At 35.7% G+C, this 21,787-nt stretch overlaps 2 protein-coding genes across 2 annotated transcripts; both read right to left on the bottom strand.

Annotated features, from left to right (window-relative positions):
- Nucleotides 1-285: 285 nt before the first annotated feature.
- Nucleotides 286-10,545, bottom strand: LOC104446631. The gene is made up of 10 exons (XM_039313663.1): nucleotides 10,281-10,545; nucleotides 9,461-9,513; nucleotides 8,757-8,843; nucleotides 6,434-6,471; nucleotides 6,243-6,309; nucleotides 5,151-5,310; nucleotides 4,962-5,058; nucleotides 2,891-2,994; nucleotides 1,260-1,355; nucleotides 286-594 (listed from the first exon to the last, which is right to left on the bottom strand). Exons 1-8 carry the CDS (start codon nucleotides 10,543-10,545, stop codon nucleotides 2,919-2,921), a joined length of 843 nt encoding a protein of 280 aa, XP_039169597.1. The 3' UTR covers nucleotides 286-594; nucleotides 1,260-1,355; nucleotides 2,891-2,918.
- Nucleotides 10,546-12,442: 1,897 nt separating this feature from the next.
- Nucleotides 12,443-20,051, bottom strand: LOC104446453 (TMV resistance protein N-like). Its single transcript, XM_018873249.2, has 4 exons — nucleotides 19,521-20,051; nucleotides 16,737-17,841; nucleotides 16,366-16,644; nucleotides 12,443-12,814 (listed from the first exon to the last, which is right to left on the bottom strand). Exons 1-4 carry the CDS (start codon nucleotides 19,991-19,993, stop codon nucleotides 12,587-12,589), a joined length of 2,085 nt encoding a protein of 694 aa, XP_018728794.2. The 5' UTR covers nucleotides 19,994-20,051; the 3' UTR covers nucleotides 12,443-12,586.
- Between the last annotated feature and the right edge of the window lie 1,736 nt (nucleotides 20,052-21,787).

Consider the following 21,787-nt stretch of genomic DNA (forward strand, 5'->3'; position numbering starts at 1 on the left):
GAGCTCATATAATATAAATTCATTTTATACATCCTTGACCTTATAATACACAGCATAATACTTTTTGAAGGTCCTAGGCATATACACCGCAACAGGAAGGCGAACAGATCCGATGATACATGTGATAATTAATCGATCTTCACCAACCTGACACTTTCATTGCGCTTGCATTTTTATTCATGCCCCTACTTCTTATTAGCCTCTGACCTTATTTTATTTAAATAATTATTCCTGGGCCTCGCAAGCGACATATTAAATTTGTGCGGGCCCATGTAATCTACAATCTTACTTGTGCCCGTGCACATATTAGAATATAATGGACTCCTCACTCATCAGCAAAAAATCACTACAGATTCAATCCCTGACATGGATAATTATGCTGCAATGGAAATGGGCGTGTTCCCCACCCATTAAGACCTAGATGTAGTTAAGCATAAATTTTGTCGTAAACTATTTTAACAATCTGATAATCAACTTAAAGCATGAAATGGACTTGGGATCATAGCTGCAACCCTTAGTAAACACATGAACATCTGGACAAAAACTGATTTGGACGTGCATCACGCTTCCTTTCCCAGGTCTCTTGATGAAGTTCTGAAATTGGAAAAGCAGTAAATGTCAGCTAACAGTGCAGTGAATCATTTGAAAACACTTTATGGGATGCTAGATGTTCAACTACATCAACTGTTTCTAACATCATACTCAAACAGGAGAGAATCTTATTATATGCTAGAATCAGCACCAATGATTTCACATCCGAATTTGCACTTTACATGTAAAATACAATGAGTCACAAAACTATAGTCCAAAAGTTATTTTGAGATGAGTTCACCTGAAGAATAAAAACTACCTTGAACAGCCAGTTTGACTAATGGTCAATTGAAGAGATTAACTAACGGGAATAAGAACAATGAACAATATAATCAGAACAAAGTAAGAATCAGGAATGAATAGAAAGGATGTTGTCTAACGTCATCTTGAAGACCTTTTCTGGTGTCCTCATTGTGATTGACTTACCATCATACAAGGAAATCTATAGCCATAGGTATATTCATTCTCAGCATGAGCATCATATCATACTGCCACAACGCCCTAGTCTGTGCCATTCCGTTGTTAACAGGCTATAATATTCATATTCAAGGGTCGCACCATGAGTTATATGCAAAAGTAACTGATAATCATTCAATATGTAGTAGAGGTGCATCAAAAGTACGCTTGATGTTCAGAAAAGCAAGGAATCATATGTTCAAAGGTCTTACCTAGTTGTGTAAAGCTATGAGAGGATTCAACAGGAAGAATCAACGTGCAGATCCAATGAGAAGCTTGAGTAACCCGTGACCTGTGAGGCTTTGGAGCTGAAAACCAAATATCAGCATTCAGTGTATATATAACAGTCGAACAATTCATAGTTTCCACAATGTCATCAACAATAAATGAATGGAAAAGGAAGGGGACAAAAAGGCAAAGAGAAATGATATGCATGTACCCGGGTTCTACAAAAATGGAGAAGCAACATGAACAAAGTTGATTTTATCATTGCGAAGACAAATTATTTTACGGCCATGTTTGAACGTAATGAGTTTCCAAAGAGTGCCAATTTGTCTCAGAGGCTTAAAAACTATGGTCTAATCAGTCTCTTGATATATTTGCTACTGAAGAGCTCAACTTGGAGAATTGCTCGACCCAAAACCATATATGTTTAGTAATTCATGATAGGGATCAAGCAAAAAGATATGTCTCTCTAACTAGTCTAACCAATGGATTATCAATTATTAAGATATTGCACTACATCTATTTCCTTAACCAAGGACATGACATCCCATTTCTCAAATGGCAATCAGTCTAGAGGAGAGGAGCGGGCATCAAAATCTCTACTTTTGGCTTACTAAGCAAATTCTGCACCTTGCTATTAAGAACATGACATCCCATTTGTTGAATGGCAATCTGGCTAAAAATACCCAGTCTAGAGGAAAGCTACAAATGACAGACAGGGCATCCGAAAATTGGCCAATAAATAAAGACTGGGCATCTGAAACTCTAGTTTTTGTTTACTGGGCAAACTCTACGCCCATTCAAAGCAACCATTATATGGCTGATCACCGCTCCACTCAAGCAACTACACTTTTTGTCAGTCCGGATAAGTGTCCTCAGCATCTAAAAATAAGCACCTTATCCTTGATGGAGAAAACTTCTGAATGGATTCTAAACTTCTAAATGGGTTCTTATCCTACCAATAACCCATAGTTCTATGCTTGCAATCATTACAGAACATTCCACTGGGCCAGCTTTATTTACCTGGGATGCACAGATAATTCTCCAGATCAGAGATACAACAACTATTTGAACTCCAGCAAATGTTTTACATATGGACAAGTGTGTGTGTGTGTGTGTGTGTGTGTGTGTGTGTGTGTGTGTGTGTGTGTGTGTGTGTGTGAGGGAGAGCGAGAGAGATTTGTTCAGCAAGATATGCAATCACTGGAAGCGCCAGCAATAGCACTTCCTATAGCTTGTTGAGAGAATTGACTGGAAAGTAGAAAGAGAAAGAGGCTTCCTAAATTCTTCTTAATCGATATGGAAGGGCATGAGTTCTAGGAAAACCATAATATTACATTTTAAAGGAGAGCTTTTTCTAGAAGGTTCTTTCAGGGAGATGTTGCTAGAAGGCACAATGCTCAACTTCATTAATTGGTAAACTTTGGTTCAAAAAGTAGAATTAGTCTATTATGCTCATAAAAGCCTCTTAAAAAGTGTATTTAACTGTGGGTCGATTGAAATAAGAACTATCATTTCCCTCATGTTATCTAATGTAAAAAAGGTGCTAACTGCAGTATTATAACATTCTTTCTAACAGACAGTTCAACTGCTTGAAGTGGTTGATTGCTGTTCATACCATTAGGGTCTCCTCTTTCATAAGAATCTCACAGAAGAGGAATTGCTTGTGATGCCAATATACTTCCACAACATCTGAAACCCTTTAATCCAGAATCCTCATTACTGAAAGAGAAATAAGAAAACAGTTGGAAACAGTCATCAATCAGGCACACACTTGATAGGGGAAACAGAGATGGAATTTCTGTGGAAACCAGCCAATATTTCCAATGATCCTACATTTTTACCCAGCTCATAAGCTTAAAACCAGAGACAGATTATATTTGCAAACAATGTCCAAATATCATGCGAGCAATATTTATCAGACCAATTGACAAAGCACTTTGCAAAAGAAGGTACTATCTATGCAAAAACAAGTTCCCCAATAAAAGAATATGTTTAGTTGAGAAAGCTTACATTTTGGTCCAAAGACATCAATTTGCAGAAATGTCTGTACTCCAGGAAATAGGTTTTCACGGAAGCAAATTATCTCTAAAGTGCACCATTTGATTCAATTGACAGTAACTAGTCTCTATTAAGTGACATTCACCTTGGCAATATTCTTGCATCAAATTTAAGAGGAATGTGTTTGGGGTAACAATGGCTTAAATTTTTTTACTTTAACAATGCCTTTGGTCATTCTATTTTCTCTTTGGCATAAAACCTAATGTCATTCGAGAAAAAACAACATTCTGTAACCAGGATGATTCTTAGAGGCTCTTAATTCAGACAGGCAACTTCGCTTATTCTAGGAAATTCTAGAGAGATCTTGGCACCAGCGATCTGATTGAGAGAAGATTTGTGGATGACTTGTATACTAGTATTGTCTAGGATGGGTTTCAATCAGCTACGTCTTCCAAACGTTGCATAGGAACCATGCTCACCGTTAGGACAAAAGTCTCATTCTCGCTATCATAAATCTATGCAATACCAAGGGCTAGTTTCTAAGCTCCAGAGCAAGGAAATGAGCAAGGTGGTCCTTTATCAGCAAGACATGTCCTCTTGCTTGATGTTGTACTCAGAAAGGCAATGAGCTAGTTCATGTTTCCCACAATACTTTTGACTCGTAAGCAGATTAATAAGCGAAGCATAAATATAAATCTTAAGCTCTAAAAGTCAAAGTTTTCATGGTTTGTTTCTTTACCTAAATTTTTTTGTTTAGATGCATTTTTCATACATCTCTCTTGCTTCTTCTCACTATAAGCTCGTTCTTTAAAACTAATATGTAAACAGAAAGACAATGTCCATAATCTAGATTAGCTGCTTCATGTACTGCTCAAATCGCAATGAAACAGATCCTTTTTAAACTTTTATGTCAACAGCATTTGAGCAAAAAATTGAGGAGTTTGAACAAGCTTAGGAAACATAAAATGTTAGATCATGGCAGCATCAGACAGATGAAAAATCATATTAAAAACACAAGCAATATGCCACGATTTAGCAAGAAGATGCTCTCATTTATGCAAGAAGAGACAATTGCAACTAATAAACAAGAAAAGAGATTTCTTTATCAGGTACAGTGCCCAGGGCATATCAGAAAGCATAACTTCCTCATAGATAAACTAGCGTTTCTCACTGAATATGATAACATTAAAGACATCAAATAATCTCACAGTAGTGGAAAAAAAAATGAAGAAACAGGGGGGAAGGGATAGGATAAAACAAAGCAATGTTAGCTTAACTTGTAGCACTTCTCAGAACTGTAAACTTTTTAGGCAAATAAAGAATACGGAAATGTTTAACAAGTCACAAAGAATTTAAGAAAAAGGAAACAAAGTGGTAAAAGAAAGAATAATTATAAACTTGACTTCTTGATGCTTCTAGAAACACCACTTTCTTCCATTTAGACGAAGGAAAGCACTGAAAATATGGAAAATTAGTTCCATAAACCTCCATTTATTTTAATGGTTATATGTTACAATATTCAACACGTGACAACATACACAATCGCTATGAACCCACATCCATCAATTATCAACATAAGGAATCAGAAACCTCCAGTAAGCTTTATTTGTCAATTGTCATATGTCACAATTTCAAAGTAAAGCTATGTAGATACAACACCAGCAGCAAAAGCAAGTTCAGGAACTGACCTAACACATGCCTCAGAGCTACTTGAATGCAAAGACAATGTTGAGCCACAGCCTCCAACTTTATCATTTGCACAAACATAATATACTTCCTTTATACCTAAAAAGGGCAAGAGTCATCCAATCATTTATAAATAATTTTTTTTTTTTTGGCAGAGTTCAGTTTTATTTTAGTATGATCAAGAGATATACCAATGATCGATAATGCTGCTGCACACATTATGCACGGTTCAAGTGTCACATAAAGGGAGCAAGCTGAAAACTTCTCTGCAACTTCTGCAGCCGTAAATCTAGTCCTCTGCCACTGTACAAGAAGAACATCAAGAGCTTCCATCTCTGCATGTCTGGTTGCCTATGAAAGCACAAGGAGAAAAACAAAGCAAGCATATAAAAACTTAGGAGCTTTGTCAAAGAGACAGTTGCTCATAGTGTAGTTTCAACATAAATCTTGGAAATGCAATTCTTGAGAAATGTGTTTTCTCCATTAAGTTAACTGATTAAGAGTACATATAAGATTGATCAAGGCATAAGAGGCTTCTCATTGAATCAGCCACCTCCACCTTTTCTGACAGTATTTTTAACTATAACCCTGTAGCAAGGTGCCTTTGTTTTTTTATTAAGCTCCACAAGATACTAACGGGGCCTTTAGTTTTTGGCATCAACTATCCATTACTATCCATATATTCATCTACAGTGATGTCACCTCATGACTATAAATGATTACAGAAATACTCGATTAGATAAGAGATGATCTCAACCAGAACTAGGCTTAAACTAGTTGTGTAAATGGCCATTGTACGAAGAACCCTGCCCAAGGCACAGATTCTGACATCTTAAAAGGCAATAAAATGGTTGCAATGCATTTTTACACCATATAACTATAACAAAAGTCTAGCTACATACGGCCTAACAATGTTAGGAACTTCACACCAGCATATAAAGACCGCAATATGGTTACAGACATAGCACAACGGCAAATGAAAAAAATAAAACATTGTGCATAATAAAGCAAGATTATTGTTATTGTTAGATGTAGCCATACTTTATGAAGGGTAATGGGAACAAAAGCCCTTACAACCTAACAATGCATGGAATATTCAACTTATTAACAGATTTGCTCAGATATATTATTTTATTATCTAATAAATACATATTAAGGGAGAAACATAAAATGATCGACAATAAACTACAAGTGGATAATTTGAGGGTATCAATTTGGAACAATAACAAAGTGCTGTTGGCCAAAATCTATATAAAAGGGTGGAGAAGTAATGATAAACATACATTCCATGTCTCGTTAGTCTGGTTTCTTCCTGCCGCAATAACATTCCCATCCTCAACAATCACACAGCTGCTCAATCAAAGAGTCCAATCTGAAATCATTCACTAATTAAGACTGAAGTACTAATCATCTTAATTAGAAAATAAAGTAACATATATGCAATGCACCTGGTTACTGAAAACCAGTATCTTACCCAACTGGAACCTCAAGGCTGTCCAACGCAAGCTTTGCCTTATATAAGAAAAGAAATAGATCTTGTTACTTGTTAGGAGAAAAAAATATGAGAATGAGAGTCAAAATTCTCTCATGCATGCAAGCATGCATAAAAGGCAAATTCAAGAGGAAATTGGCATCACGTTGCTAGCAGTAAAAAAGTTCCAGTATCATTATGCAGCTACCAATGGAACAAATGCATGTCTCACCACATACTCATCCTGTAATACAGATGCAAATCCCACCTAACAGTTAAACTGATACGGCTCAAACAACAGCACAGCAAAAATGAGAACTAATTGAGAAACTACATGTTGCTCGGTTCGGTGTGTCTTATCATGGGTACCTCGAGGCTTTTCTTTGTTAATGAGGTTTCACTCAAACATTCAAGAAGCTTCCTGGAGTTTTAGCTTCTGGGTCATTTTCCTTTACAAATGCTATGGCATATGGGGATAAAGAGAGATCCCTAAAACTGTTGTGAAGCCCTCACAAATCAGAATTGACAATCAGCATCTTGGGATTTTGTCTCTATTCCATTGAATAACTTATGTAAACTCTTGTGTTTCTCGAGATTTTTTTCTTTTTCCATATCCACACCACAGTGCCAAAGAAAATAACCACCCAACCAATTATCCATGGGTACAACCGATGTTCACATTATTGTCGCGCTCCAAGGAAATTTGGTTTTAAATTCTCCCTAGGTGCTAAAGTCAAAAGGTGGTAAAAGGATTCCACGGTCAAGCAAACACCTTTCCTGGTGGCTTGCCATCTCATTGCATCTTCTTCATTCCTCTCTGGTTTTGTCTCTTCAAAAGCCTTATGAAACTTAACACGAGTCCTATCCCTAGTGATTGGAGCTTCTGGCAATTTAATTGTCCTGGCAAACCTATCACCCACTGCACATCTTTATAATAGGCACATACTACACATCCACATTTACTAGACAACTCAAAAGCACCCAAATCCATCCCTCCCTCCCTCTCAACCTACAGCACACAGATTGACTCCGTTTTTTGCCTGAAAAGGGGACTAAACCACCCCATGTACACCCAACTTCCCTTTGTTGCACTCTGCCTTGCTTGTTTTTCCTTTAAACCTAGACTTCACCCACTTATTTCAATAAATTACCACCTATGAAAAGAGAGAAAGAAAACCTATACCTTCTAGGGATTGTTGCTGATTTTGCTACGTGAAATGTCGATTACCAATGGATGCACTACCAAGCATCCACAGACAAAAATTGATCTGGACAAGAATCGAGCTTTTCTCTCAGGCACCTTGAGGAAATTCTGTGATTAGAAAGCAGTAAATGGCACACATATTGTCAGCTAGAGTGCACAGAATCTTTAAAGCCACTTTATGGAATGCTAGATATTTATCTACATTTTCTTACCACAAAATGGAATGCCGACCATCATAAGTAACATTCACATAGATCTCTATACTAAAGGGCTGTTTGAACATGCTATGATTATGAAATGCTTTAACATCTTGTGACAAAATAATTAATTATTTCTGACATCACACACAAATAGGAGAGTGTCTTATTGTGCTAATCAGTACCAGTGGTGTCATATCCAGATTTGTGCTACACATGTAGAATCCAAAGGGTTGGAACATTATAGATCAAGCTTTATTTTGCAATGAGTTCACCTCAAGAATGGGAACTACCTTGAACTGCAAGTTTGACTTAGGTTATAGTCAAATGAAGAGAATCTTTAAAGCCACTTTATGGCATGCTAGATATTTATCTACATTTTCTTACCACAAAATGGAATGCCGACCGTCATAAGTAACATTCACATAGATCTCTATACTAAAGGACTGATTGAACATACTATGACCATTGTATGAAGAAATGTGCTTAAAGAATTGGTTCTTACATCTTAAAAGGCAATATGATGCTCACAATGCATTTTTATACCAAGAAAAGAAATACCAAAGTTAGCTAAATACATCCTAAGAAAACAGTGTCAAGAACTTCACAAAAGCAGATAAATACCATAATATGGCTCAAGACAGAGCACGATGGTAAATGAAAAATGCAACACATTGTGCATAATAAATCAAGAACATTGCTATTGTTGGCTTTAGTCATATCTTATGAAAGAATAATGCGAAAAAAAAAAAAAAAAAAAAAACCCTTTACAGCCTAAGTATGCATGGAAAATTCCACTATTAACAGATTTGTTAAGATATTCTACTGTATGATCTATTAAATAAATAATTAAGGGAGAAACATAAAATGATTAACAATGATCTACTGAGCGTATAGATGAAGGGTATCAATTTAGAACACTAACAATGTACTGTTGACCAAAATTTATGGAAGGAGGTGGAGAAGCAATGACAAACACATACATTTCATGGCTTATAAATCTGGTTTCTTCCTGTCGCAATAACGCTCCCATCCTCAAAAATCACACAGCTGATCAATCAAAATATACTATAAATAAGTAAAGTAGACTGTAAAACCATTCACTAATTTAGACTAAAATACTAATCATCTTAATTAGAAAACAAGGTAACATATTTGAAATCACCTAGTTACTGAAAATCAGTTTCTTAGCCAACTAGAACTTCAAGGCTGTCCAAAGCAAGCTTTGCCTTTCATAAGAAAAGCAAATAGGTCCGGTTACTGCTTAGAAGAAGAAAACATGAGGATAAGAGTCAGAAATTCTCTCATGCATGCACGCATGCATACAGGCAATTCAAGAGGAAATCAGCATTAAGTTGCTACCAGTAGAAATATTCAGCATGTCTCATAGCTACGGGTAGAATGAATGCATGCCTCATAGCTATATGATCAAGATCTTGCAGGTCCAAGCAATGGTTATTACCACATTCTCATCCTGTAATTCAGATGCGAATCCCACCTAACTGTTGAACTGATATGGCTCTAAAGCATAAACAGCAACTAATTTGAGAAACTACATGTTGTTCATTCCAGTGTGTCCTATCATTGGCACCTCAAAAGCTCATCATTCATTAATCAGGTTTCACTAACATTCAAGAAGCTTCCGGGAGCTTTAGCTTCTAGGTCAATTTCCTCCATAAGAGCTATGGCACATAACCATAAAGGGAGAATGTTAAACGGTTGCAAAGGCCTTAGAAATCAGAATTGATAATCAGCTTCCAGTGCTTTTGTCTCTATTCTACTGAATAACTTATGTAAACTCTGTGCTACTTATGATTTTGTTTCTTTTTCATACCCATAGTCCACAAGGAGAAAAAAAATAACCACCTAACCAGTTATCCATGGGCGCAACTGATGTCCATATTACTCTCATGCTCCAAGTAAATTTGGATTTTAATTCTCCGCAAATGCCAAAGTCAACAAGTGGTAAAAGGACTCGATCGTCTAGCAACCTTTCCTAGTGGCTTGCCATCTCACTGCATCTTCTTCATTCCATAAGGGTTTTGCCTCTTCAAGCGCCGCATAAAACATAGAGACAGAGCCCTATCCCAGCAATCGAAGTTTCTCACGATTCAATATTCCTAGAAAACCTTTCGCCTGCTGCACATCTGTAGGAATTGTTCATGCTACACATCCACATTTCCTAGACACCTCAAAAGCAGCCCCCAACCCCAACCCCAACCACGCTGTGGCTGGTTGTCCGCAGCAATGCCTGGTTTTGCATAAGGGAGTCCCAACCTATAGCACCGGATTGGCTCAGTTTTCGCCTGAAAAATGGACTAAACTGAACCACGGACAAGCTACTTCCCATTGTTTCACTCTCCCTTGCTTGTTTTTCCATTGAACCTAGACTTCACATACTTCTTTGAATAAATTGCCACTTATCAAAAGAAAGAAAGAAAAGCTATACCTCCTACTGGGGATTGTTGCTGATTTTGCAGTGTGTAACGTCGATTGCCAGTGAATTCACTACCAACCATCCATAGACCAAACTTATGAAGAAACACCTTATTCAACGTCTCTCGAACAAATCCACGGACGCATTCTTCGAGTTCCCGCACAATTGCAGCACCGCACAAATCGAATTCAAAATCGAGCTGATCTATAGCAATCTGCATGAAGCCCAAAACCTCAAGAGAGAATCGTTCACCCCAAGCTGCTTCATCAGTTGCCATGGCTTCGGTCGGCGGTGGTAGTCCGTCGCCTCCGCTCGCCGGTCTCCGCCGCCGTCGCCGTCGATTCGCTAGGGACTCTGTTTCAGGAAGACGTACTTCTTCTGTTCGTCGCTTCCGTTGACAGGTGGCGATCTTGAATTCGCCAGAGCTCGGCGGCGTCGGATGGAAGATGATGATCAGTCGCGATGCTGAAAGTGGCGTCGGTGGAGAAAATGAGGATTTAGCAAAACAAAGAAAAGAGACAAAGAGAAGAGAAGAGAACGAGAAGAGCCAAAAAAATAATAAAATAAAATGAGGGAGCTTGCTTACCAACGAATTGCTTCCTAAGCAAGTTTCTCGATCATTCTCTGCTCCATCGGTCAAACTGGCAGTCAACAGTCTTGATTCGCTTGCTCTGAGTACAGTGAGTAGAATGGACCACGGTTTCTCCTCCGTAAAAACGAGAAAATATTTTATCTCTCCTTCGATAATCTTGCAAGTGTTTCTGTCTATTTGTTTTGATGGAACCATCTTCGTACATAAATAAACTCTTGACTTCTGAATATATTGATTCATGATCAATCTTGTAGAGTAAAGCTGGATCAATTAGCGGATTATCTTGAAGCATAACTTTTAGAGTATCCTCTAATTGCTCGCATAATATTCGAAATCCCCACTTTTTCATGTATTTACCGGATACTGTGAGGTCACATTTTACATGACTTCCGTCAATTTGATCGAAATCGACTACTCCCCACAACTGTAACGGTGTGAAATAAAAAACTGGATATGATCCAACTCCAATGGATAAAGAACCGAAGAAGAACTTTTCTGTTTTTGGCCATTAACATGGGTAACAAATTGATATGTAGTTCCCCCTCTCGGAATAATGCTTGTCGAGAGCGACACATAAAACAAATCCAAAAAACTTGTCATACAAGTCTTTTGAAGCCATGAAAGATATGGATTCCTTTTCAATAGGGTGAACCCACTCTGGCATCTCTTCTTGAGGAAGAATAATAGAGTATTCCATACGGAAATATGTCTTCCAAAGACTGAAATAAAGATAAATCATTAGAAAGTACCCAAGTTTGTTATTAGTACCCAAATAGAAAAATTCAATTTGAATTTAGTAAGTAATCCTACGGAGTTCCACTTGGAATCAGAACTCTATAAACGAGTAGAGATCCATTGATCCTTACTTGCATTAGTATACAAGCCTCGTGTGATCGAAATCATTCCCATAAAAGTTTAGCCAACTCCATTACATGCATACACATGCGGAACCACTTTATATTTGTTTGATTTTCTTGAACCTCCGATCTTGCATTTTCTATTATTGCAATATCCAACCATGCACTGAATCCAGCGTATAGTCCACATCGATATGCATGTGTGCGTGTGCACATGTATGTGTGAGAGAGAGAATCTAACCTCGTCATGTGAAGAAATATCAACCTTGGTCAACCCTCTGCGAACAAAATCATGAATTGAAGTTAAATCTCCATAATTTTGCAAAGATTCGCAATTTTCCGCCCGAAAACACTACCCAAAAATGGTGGAAGCTCAGGAATCTCCTGTAATTGATGGCAATTTTCAAAAGGCAAATTGAACAAACGATGGCGTTTATTGATGGATGTAGGAAGGCCAATAAGATTGTTCCTCGACAGATCTAATGTTGTCAAGAATGGAGAACATGAAAGATTCTCAAGAAAGTCTACTTCGGACAAATTACATCCCCAAAGGTTTAACCGATGTAAGTTTGAAAGTTGGGTTGTCATGCAAGGATTAGTTGAATCCTTGTACTTTGGAAACCCGATTAAATTTGTGCAAAAATCAAGAGCCAAGTCTTCAAGGTTTTGTAATGTGTAAATGCTAGACGGAAGGCTCATCAAGTTCTTGCAATGACTTAAATACATACACTCCAAAGAGACAAGATTTTCTATTGATGTGGGAAGTCCTTTAATAGGGGTTCTTTCTAAAAAAAGCTCTTTTAGGGCTTCGAGTTTATGTGGAATATCAGGGAACCTTTCAAACTTGTGCAATTTTTAAGATTGAGAACTCAAAGATTTTTTGACCGGAGCTCATCTGAAAAAACACTAAGTTTTGAGCACTCCTCTAAATTCAACACTTGTAACTTGTTGAGACATGCGATGGACTTGTGAGCTTCCACCAAGTCTTTGCAATTATGGAGATCCAATTCCTCGAGATTTGGAGTACACAAGAGGTCGGGCATGCGAACCAACGACTTGCAGTAACTGAAATTAATGTACTTCAAATTTTGGAAGTCCTGCAAAAACAACGGAAACAACTTTGGACAAACATTCTGAAAGGAACACAAAAAGGGTGCTCGTATGATGACGTCACTTCCTTACATATAAACCGTGGGATTCCCATTTGAGAATAGGTTGCCACTGAAGCATATCTGTTATTGATCTTTCAAAAAATTATTATATTTTAGGTTGTTGATTGTACATATTGAGCGATTTGTTGATTTAATATAGAGGTGATTTTCTGCGGACTCCACAAATAGGCCTATGCTAGTTGTTGTGCATGGACCGGAGAGTCAAACTTACGAAATGATGGTAATTCAATATCAAATGTCATTCACACTGTCCCTAGTTTTATAATATTGATGATTAATAATATCATAATTTATTTGTAGGGGCTATAAAATTGGCTATACAACACATGGGGACGCATGGTTTCAAAGGGAAAGGATGTGTCGTGATTACATATCCTTGACTGTTATATAATATATATTGGCCGGGTGGATATCTCATAATTACATATCCTAGGGCCACAAAACTCTTCATGTGGAAGGAAGCAAGGAGCGTCAGTAGATCAGACAACTTGAAACCTACTATTTAGGTTACTGAGTAATTTCTGTTTTTGCACAGTCCAAATAAAATTTATTAATCTATAAATTCACTTTTCATTTTTTTCTTGTAAATTATATGTTGTATTGAGAATTGACTCAACACTTTCAAACTTTATCAGTAATTACAAATCTCTGATATATATATAAAAGCATGTATATATTTCAGCAAAGCTTGCATGAAGTGGTGTTGCATGGCACACGCATGACTAAGCTATACCCAGCAATTTGGTTTCCATCATCACTTTAGCAAATCATAGATAACTTATCATTTTATATTTTAGACAAGAGTTGAATAATATATAGGTACACAACGTAAATTTTTTTTACATTCTCCAATAATATAGAACTCTCGACTCTCTCTCTCTCTCGCGCACATTCTCCATTGGGTCTTCCCCTTTTCTTTTTAAATTACTTGTCACAGTTCCTCTAATTATATCACACATGTCTAGTCCCCCTCTTTTTTTTTTTAATATCTAGAGTCACAACGTAAAGACTTGATTATTTAAAAGCCGTTTAAAGACCCTGGTAGCCCTTGAGCTGGTTAAGTCCGTGCCATTTGACCTATGTAGGTTCATCACTTGTCGAGTTCTTTCATATTTTATTTCGGAACAATTCTTTCTTATGCCCAGACTATGAAATGCAGTAAAGAGTTACGCCAGTATAGATATAGAAAATAAGATATCCTTATTTACCAAAGTGACCTGTTTAGAAACTGTTACATGAGAAACTGTTATCCTTTTTTTGTCCCAAATCTTAAAAAAAAAAAAATTGTAATATTCTATGGTTAATTCAATTATGTCCTTGCACACCAAGCATTCATTTGGATGATATATTTATATCCATATTTTATATATCCAAAAACTTGTCAGGGAATATATGGAATATTCTAAATCCTATTCTATCTTTATTTTTCCCAATCTTGTCATATGCGGCGAAAATGTCTATACAACTAAAGGCGGCTTTGAGATTAAAACTACGTTTAGTATGATTTTTTCCCTTAGAGAACATACTAGGAGGGGGCACCTCAAGTGTCTTTATCAACCCTAAAAAGAGTACATATATTTTACGCGACAATACTCATAATTAAATTTATCGCTCGTTTACATAATCTATAACAATTGTATTTGCGTGTATAGAAATAATTGTGCGCATATTGAACTTTGTTGGTTTAACTTCTACTCACTCTTATAGCTTATTTATTTATTTATTATTATATTGTATATACACCACGTGAAAGAATTAGATAATATATAGGTACACAGCATAAAAAATTTCACACTTAAAATTGTGTAGACAATTATTAAAAAATTAAAATTAATATCATTGAAAATCCCAAATCTATACATAGATTTACTCTCAATTAATTTTCATTTCATAAAAATCCTAAACTGGTACCATTATGACACAGTTACCTCAAACTAATTTTCTTCTAACAAAAGAATCCTAAATTGGTACTCCTCACCCATAGCTACCATCCATTACCAAAGGAAAATTAGTTTGGGACAAACCTCTGCAGTGTGTCATGCATGTAACAATCACAAAATTCAAGTGAAGTGTCATGTCACGAGCATGCAAATGTGGGCCACATGACAAAATATGACATGCATCATGCCTTGTGACAATCATAAAAGCATGATGAAGTGCCATGTGGCGAGTGTAGATGCAGACCACATGACAAAACTATTCCAAATGTCATGTGATGTGACAATCACAAAAGCAAAAGCAAAGTGAAGTGCCACGTGGCAAGCATGAGAATGAAGACTACTAGTTCTAGCTTTAATTGTATATCATAGATGAATGGGGTACGTAAACACTATCACAATGTAATTGTGTAAAAATTAATAAACTTTGAAAAGAAAATTGAAGTCAGGCAAAGACAATGAAGCCATCTTTGATAAACATTCAAAAAATAAAAATTTCACATACTTAATTCAAAATCTGGCTCTGATTTTCTATTAAGAAACTAGTGCTATGGCCCTACTGGACCACTTATATCGATTTAGTTGTGCAGACATTACACACATTACTAGCAAAGTTCCTTATAAATACTCTATCATCCACTTGGAAGTGCTACTCCTTAAGAAATTATTTAAGCAATTAACAATGCCTGGTTTTACAAAATGATGCATTCGAACATTCGACTGAGCTAAATTTATTGATGCCGGACAAATCCCCACCGTTTAGGTATATGCATTGGATAATGCTCTGTCACTTGATGACCACGTGGCCTACCACTCAGCCCGTTAGTCCTCGAGTATTTTTACTTCTACATGTATGTCAACGGGTAGGTTAGTCATTTTATTGTTTCCTTTTTGTTTGATCACTATACAAGTTTTCTGTCGAATAAAAAAAATTATATGTAAACAACCGACAGCAAATTGCATTTTGAATATCTTAACTTTGATCTCATTTTGAAATATATCTATGTTGATTGTTAGAGATATTAGATAAGGTAAAGATGATCTCCTACTTTAAAAGATTTCTATCTTTTTTTTTTCTTTTATATTCCTTCTATCAATTATCCTCACTTACTTATTTTATAGATATTATAACACGAACAGGTGCGTGAAATTGATTATATTATTTTTTATCTCTCACATTTTTTAGAATTAAAATTTGAATTTTCTAATGATGCAATGACCTTCATAAATAAATTTCAAATCTTGAAATATCTTTCTCTTTCCACATATTTGTATAGAGCTTCTTTGTAATGTGTATTTCATTAACATGTTTCCATTGAGTATTACCAATAAAGTTGTTTGCTTAATTTTTCAAATGCCAATTTTGCTGCACGTAAAAATATTTGTAAAGCAAGAATTTAGCGTCATTTTGAAAGAAATTAGAGAAGTGGTTTCTAAAACATAGGAACACCCCTTCCTTTAGTGTAGTAGTATAGACAATAGCATATACATATACAAATGAAGCAGATAATAAAAAAGTCTATGTAGGTAAATTCTCACCTTAAATTGTTTTATGACTCCTGTGATATTGCCTTTACTCATATTAAGTCCTACTAATTTCTTTGGACCGGAGGAAAATTCTGGAATTTGACGAGCACATCCAGTCCAATCAAACCATGTAAGCCCATTAGGAAGACATATAGGACCTTGGAAAAAATCATGAATATTGCACAAGATGAGCAATCTCAGCCTTCTCATTTTTGTAAAAGCATTAGGACTGATACACATCTCTGTTGGCTCAGGTGGCTTCAATAATATGGCTTTTACAGCACAATTTTCCTGCATATACAAGACTATTTAGGTTATTCATGTTCAGTACTTAGAGCCCAAAAGATAAGGAGCAGAATTTTGATGGTGTTTGCTAGTCTTACCATGTTGCTTGACAAAACATCGACAACATCATCATACTGCCATAATCTGCTGCGTCTCCCAGGATCATCACTTTCTTGGTTCACAATATCCATACCCATCAATTGAATCAAGTCATGCATTTGTATGTTCCCTGACTCAATTTTTATTAGAGACCTCTCCATTAGAATTTGTAATCCTATTACTGCCTTAAGATCGCAACTGTCAAGAACTTTCTTTACGTACTCACTATTCCACCCCTTAAAGAGGCAAGCAATGTGGAGAAAGATCTCTTTCACTTTTGGCTCTAGTCCATCGTAACTTATTTTGAGCACATCATTGATGCCTTTCTTAGGAGCCGTGGAAATATCATCTAGTGCACTTTCCCATTCATATTCTCTTCTACCACGTAAGAAGGAACCTAGCACCTCAAGTGCTAAAGGAAGGCCTTTAGCATGATTTAGAACTCTATCCACTAGATCTATCTTGATCGTAAAGTTTTGGTGTGTCAGAAAAGCATGCTTACTAAACAACTCATGAGCATCATCGTCATCTAGCTCTCTAACTTTGTACACATGATCTTGATCTATTCCAAGATAAGTTAGCAAATGGTTATCTCTTGTAGTAACAATGATCCTACTCCCATTGTGAAGCCACTTACCTTCTCCAACTAAAGCATGTAATTGGTACAAATCATTCACATCATCAAGGATGAGGAGAACTTTTTTGTGACAAAGTCTTTCTTGTATCAGATTAATACCTCTATCAACATTAGACACTACTAATCTTTCTTTCAATGCTAATATCTCAAATAGTAATTTTTCTTGCAAAGTAACTAAATCCTTGCAATCTTTTGAAACTTCTTGAACATTCGCCAAAAAACATGAATTCTCAAATTGATTGTAAATATCATTATAAACAGCTTTGGCTAAAGTCGTCTTTCCTATGCCTCCCTGTCCCCACAATCCCACCATGAGAACATTGTCATCGGACTCAAGGTTTAACATTGATTTCAATGTAACCATGGGGGAATCTATCCCAACCGGATGCATAGCAACATGCAAAAGTGTTCGGTTTAAGTGAGTGGAGATTTCCGTCACAATTTTTTGTATAAGCTCTGCCTCATCTCTGCAAAAAAAAAAAAAAAAAAAAAAGAAAGAAAGAATTGTGGCATTGTTTTAGCAATTTGAATAAGCAAATAACAAGCAATTACTAGCCAACAATGACAAAAGCAGAGTGCATCACATTTTCACATAACCACAGCCAAAACAAAATGTGTTCCCACTAAGTCGAATTAAAACTCAAAAAAGAGCTCCGGCACCAAGCAAAATAAGTTCAGGGTTCAACTTTGGTCATCTGGGTGATTCATGTTCTTTTGATATGCACAACGATTTACTTATTTTTCTTGTTGAACTGTTATACGTGATTTATTTATGCGCTCAATCAAGGAAAGTTATTCAGGACTTTGAACAATGGTTAAGATTTTGATTCGAAAACTATTAAAATACCCTAAAGCATGTTGTCATTTGCCTTACATTGCTTGTACAGATTAATTATCCTGTATCAAGCTTTGCGAATTTTCTCATTCCTTCCAAATAAATGGGGTAAGTGCAATAACATATACGTAATATTTTGTCCATTGATTGATCAAGTTTTAGCATTTTATATTGCTCAAAGAATCAGTAAAATTTTCAGGCGATGAAGTCCTATTGTCAAATTTCTTACGGGAAAAAACCATTTGTCTATTCTATGGTTAGCTACATGTGACGTTTCAAACTCAAAATGCTGCTGGTAACAAGTTTATGACTTAGTTGATCAAAATTGAAAATTTGTAGAACTCAAAACGAAACGTGAATAACTCAAATGGCCCATATACAAAACGTTTAGTACTTTTTTATACTTCAAGGAGGGCGACAAGGATCCAAAAGAAAGAGCAATGAATTTTACCCGGATGAAACAACGCTTATCAAAAAGCCAAAGGCAGAATTCTACTGTTTCATGCATATATATATATATATATATATATATATATATATATATATATATTTGTGACAGCGAATTTCAGTAAGTGTTCATCAATATCGCAAAGCTGTCCGTGACAAAAAGATTAGTGGCTTTTCCTTTCCCATAACTTATTAGTACCTTACCAATGATTTTATAAAATCACCAATCTTTTTTATAATTAGTAAATAACTAATTTTTATACTAGCTTGCCAAAATTCATTTGCATAACTTACGGCTTCCAACTTACTAACTTTTATATGAAATTACCAACATAAATTAGAGTGACTTATCAATAATCATTATATTAACTAATTATCTACTAGTTTTTGGTTATTAGCTCTCAATTGAGCGCCTTTTTTTTTTTTTTTTTTTTTTTTAATTTACTATCTTCGTTATTGAGCTACAAACTCTCATTCAAATTACTTTTACCAACTTCTCTACAATTAAGATACCGATTAACTTAGGGTTAACTTGTCAAAAAAAAAAAACTTAGGGTTATCAATTCTTGTTTGAGATACTTGCCAAGTTCAATTTTCTTTTAATTATCAACTTTTCTTATCTTTCACCAAATTTTATTTTTCTTTCTTAACTAAGTCTTAGATTTACTAACTCTTACATGAAATTCGTAACTTTAACTTAAGCCACTTAAGAATTTTCAGGAATGATTAGATGAAGCATCCATATATATACACACACACACTTACACTCATATGTGTAGATTTTTTTTTTTTTTTTAACAAACAATATCTATACTTACATGCAATATAGCTTCTTATGCAAAATATGGACTCCACTCTACTTACCCATCTTTCAAAGGCCATCCGGACAAGTAACTAGCATCAGAAAGAGCTTTCTCCCATCTCTTCACTTCTTTTGAATCCTTCCCGTACTTGGACTCATGCTTAACCATAGCATCTCTATAGCTCCCTCTCGGTGTTCTCAATTCTCTGGGTTCCACTTTGTAAAACAAAGGAAAGACCATGAGATCTCTTTCTTTCTTACAATCAATGATTTTCACCAACTCTTCCAAACACCACCATGAGGAAGCATAATCCTTGGAGAAAACGATTATCGCGATCTGTGATTCCTCGATCGCCTTCATAAGCGCCAGATCTATTTGCTCTCCTTTCCTAAGTTCCTCGTTATCAACATAAGTGTAGATTCCTTTCTGATCAAGAGCTCTGTAGAGATGACCAAGGAAGTTATTCCAGACGTCCTCGCCTCTGAAACTCAAAAACACATGATATTTCCTTTTGGATTTCAATGAAGAAGCCATTAGGTGATGGAGTTCAACAACCAACAACAAGCGTTAGCTGGAGATTTGGTAAAGTATTTTCAGGCAGTTCGGCTCCTATTCGATCTTCTTGTTCACTTATTCTTATACTAGAGGACGGAGGTGCATGACTTTTTGAGGGCAAGTCAACAAAAAATAATATTCTCGTTAAAAAAAAAATATTAGAAATTTAGAAAATGATGGTGCTTGAGATGGAGAAAGATATCTAATAGGTGTGAACGCATTGACTATTTTTCTCGAAGATTGCATATCACGGGTTATTCGGATTGGCTGAGTGACATGAGTTTGTTCGTTGGATATTGTATTTATTAATAAATCGTCGACAAATTTGACAGGTCAACAAGCCAAATGGCCGACAAAGGTACAGAATATTACAGATCGCTACCGCTCTAGTAGACTCAATTATTGCACAAATCGACAAACAACTTCAGAGTGGTAACTTTTGAGGATCACTCATAAAGAAACCTTGCTGGCTACCACGGAATCACATCCACGTCCTCCGAGTGGCTGTTTCTTCTTTGCTAGTAGCAATTAAACACGGCCCCTCACAAGAGATATCATTGTACAAAAAATTAAATATATCAGCAAAGAATAATATTAAATTTATTAATAAAATTAGAACTTTGGAAATGGTGCTTAAGTGTAGACCACCATATCTAATAGCTATGAACCCATCACCTTAATTTCATTGGAGATCGGACACCACGGCATTATCCGAATTATCTTCTTTGACAAGAGTTTATTTGTTTTTATATTAAATTTATTGTGAAATTGTTGATGCACTTAACCAATCAACAAAAGTATTTTCAATTAACGTATCATATTCGAGCGAATGGCTTTCATCTATTTAATCTTCATTTTCTTTTGGAAAATGAAGTATTTCATGTCATTGGGTTAGCTTTTATCATATGCTCACTAATGAAAAAAAAAAATTATGGCTACCTTTAAATGGCAATCCCAACCTCCAAGTGGTCGTTTCTTCTTTGATTTCTTTTCTTCAAACTATCTATAATAATTTAACACACGAGTACTCAAAAGGTACATAATCTATACATACAACTATGTATATAATTGGTCTAGAACACCTAGGGGCACAATAACAAAAGCCCAACTACCCTGGAAGCTTATAGAACACCTTGCAAATCTCATGAGTTAATTTAGTTTTTCTAACTTAGAATAGTTTGCATATCATAACTTAATTTCTTTATGACAACATACTTGAGAATAAATTTAATATACATAGCCGATATGAATGTCTGATCTTGTAACCTAGAAAATGTGACCAAAGATTTTTTTGACATGAGTGGTTGACATTGATATTTACTGCTTACCATTTGGATTATGGTACGATGCATATGAAGTGATGCACTGACTTGTGGAGAATATATGGAATATCCATGTTATTTGAGAATATCTATTGGTGTTACTTTTACATTGCATTATGTCAATTCATCAAAATTGCAGTAATTACTACTTGATCTCATAATAATAATGAGGATTGCCACTTGTTGGGCGGTAATCATTCTTTCCCTTTCCATTACTATTCTATGTCACAAGAACGACAAACGCTAAATGAGGGCACTTCGGAAGTGACAAGGGGCGACCTAGAACGGCATTTACCAGACAAATTTTATAGAATTGAGAGTACTTATGAATTCCTTTTGAAAATGAGTTGGATATTTTTAAGTTTTGTAGAAGTTTTACATGGATGAATGATTTAAAATGAAGTTAAATGTTTATGAAATGGTTGTCGTTAGAGGCTTAGTCCTTTATAGA

Source organism: Eucalyptus grandis, chromosome 5 (assembly GCF_016545825.1).
Source record: "Eucalyptus grandis isolate ANBG69807.140 chromosome 5, ASM1654582v1, whole genome shotgun sequence".
Lineage (NCBI taxonomy): Eukaryota > Viridiplantae > Streptophyta > Magnoliopsida > Myrtales > Myrtaceae > Eucalyptus > Eucalyptus grandis.

Coding starts and splice junctions, on each gene's coding strand:
- LOC104446453 (XM_018873249.2), bottom strand. CDS start 19,993: ATGGCTTCTTCATTGAAATCCAAAAGGAAATATCATGTGTTTTTGAGT. Junction 17,842..19,520: donor GGATGGCCTTTGAAAGATGG/GTAAGTAGAGTG, acceptor TTTTTTTTGCAG/AGATGAGGCAGAGCTTATAC. Junction 12,815..16,365: donor GAGTCATAAAACAATTTAAG/GTGAGAATTTAC, acceptor TTGTTTTTGCAG/GACTTCCAAAATTTGAAGTA.
- LOC104446631 (XM_039313663.1), bottom strand. CDS start 10,545: ATGGCAACTGATGAAGCAGCTTGGGGTGAACGATTCTCTCTTGAGGTT. Junction 9,514..10,280: donor GCAACAATCCCCAGTAGGAG/GTATAGCTTTTC, acceptor TATGTGCCATAG/CTCTTATGGAGGAAATTGAC. Junction 6,472..8,756: donor ATTTTGGTCAACAGTACATT/GTTAGTGTTCTA, acceptor TTCTTATATAAG/GCAAAGCTTGCGTTGGACAG.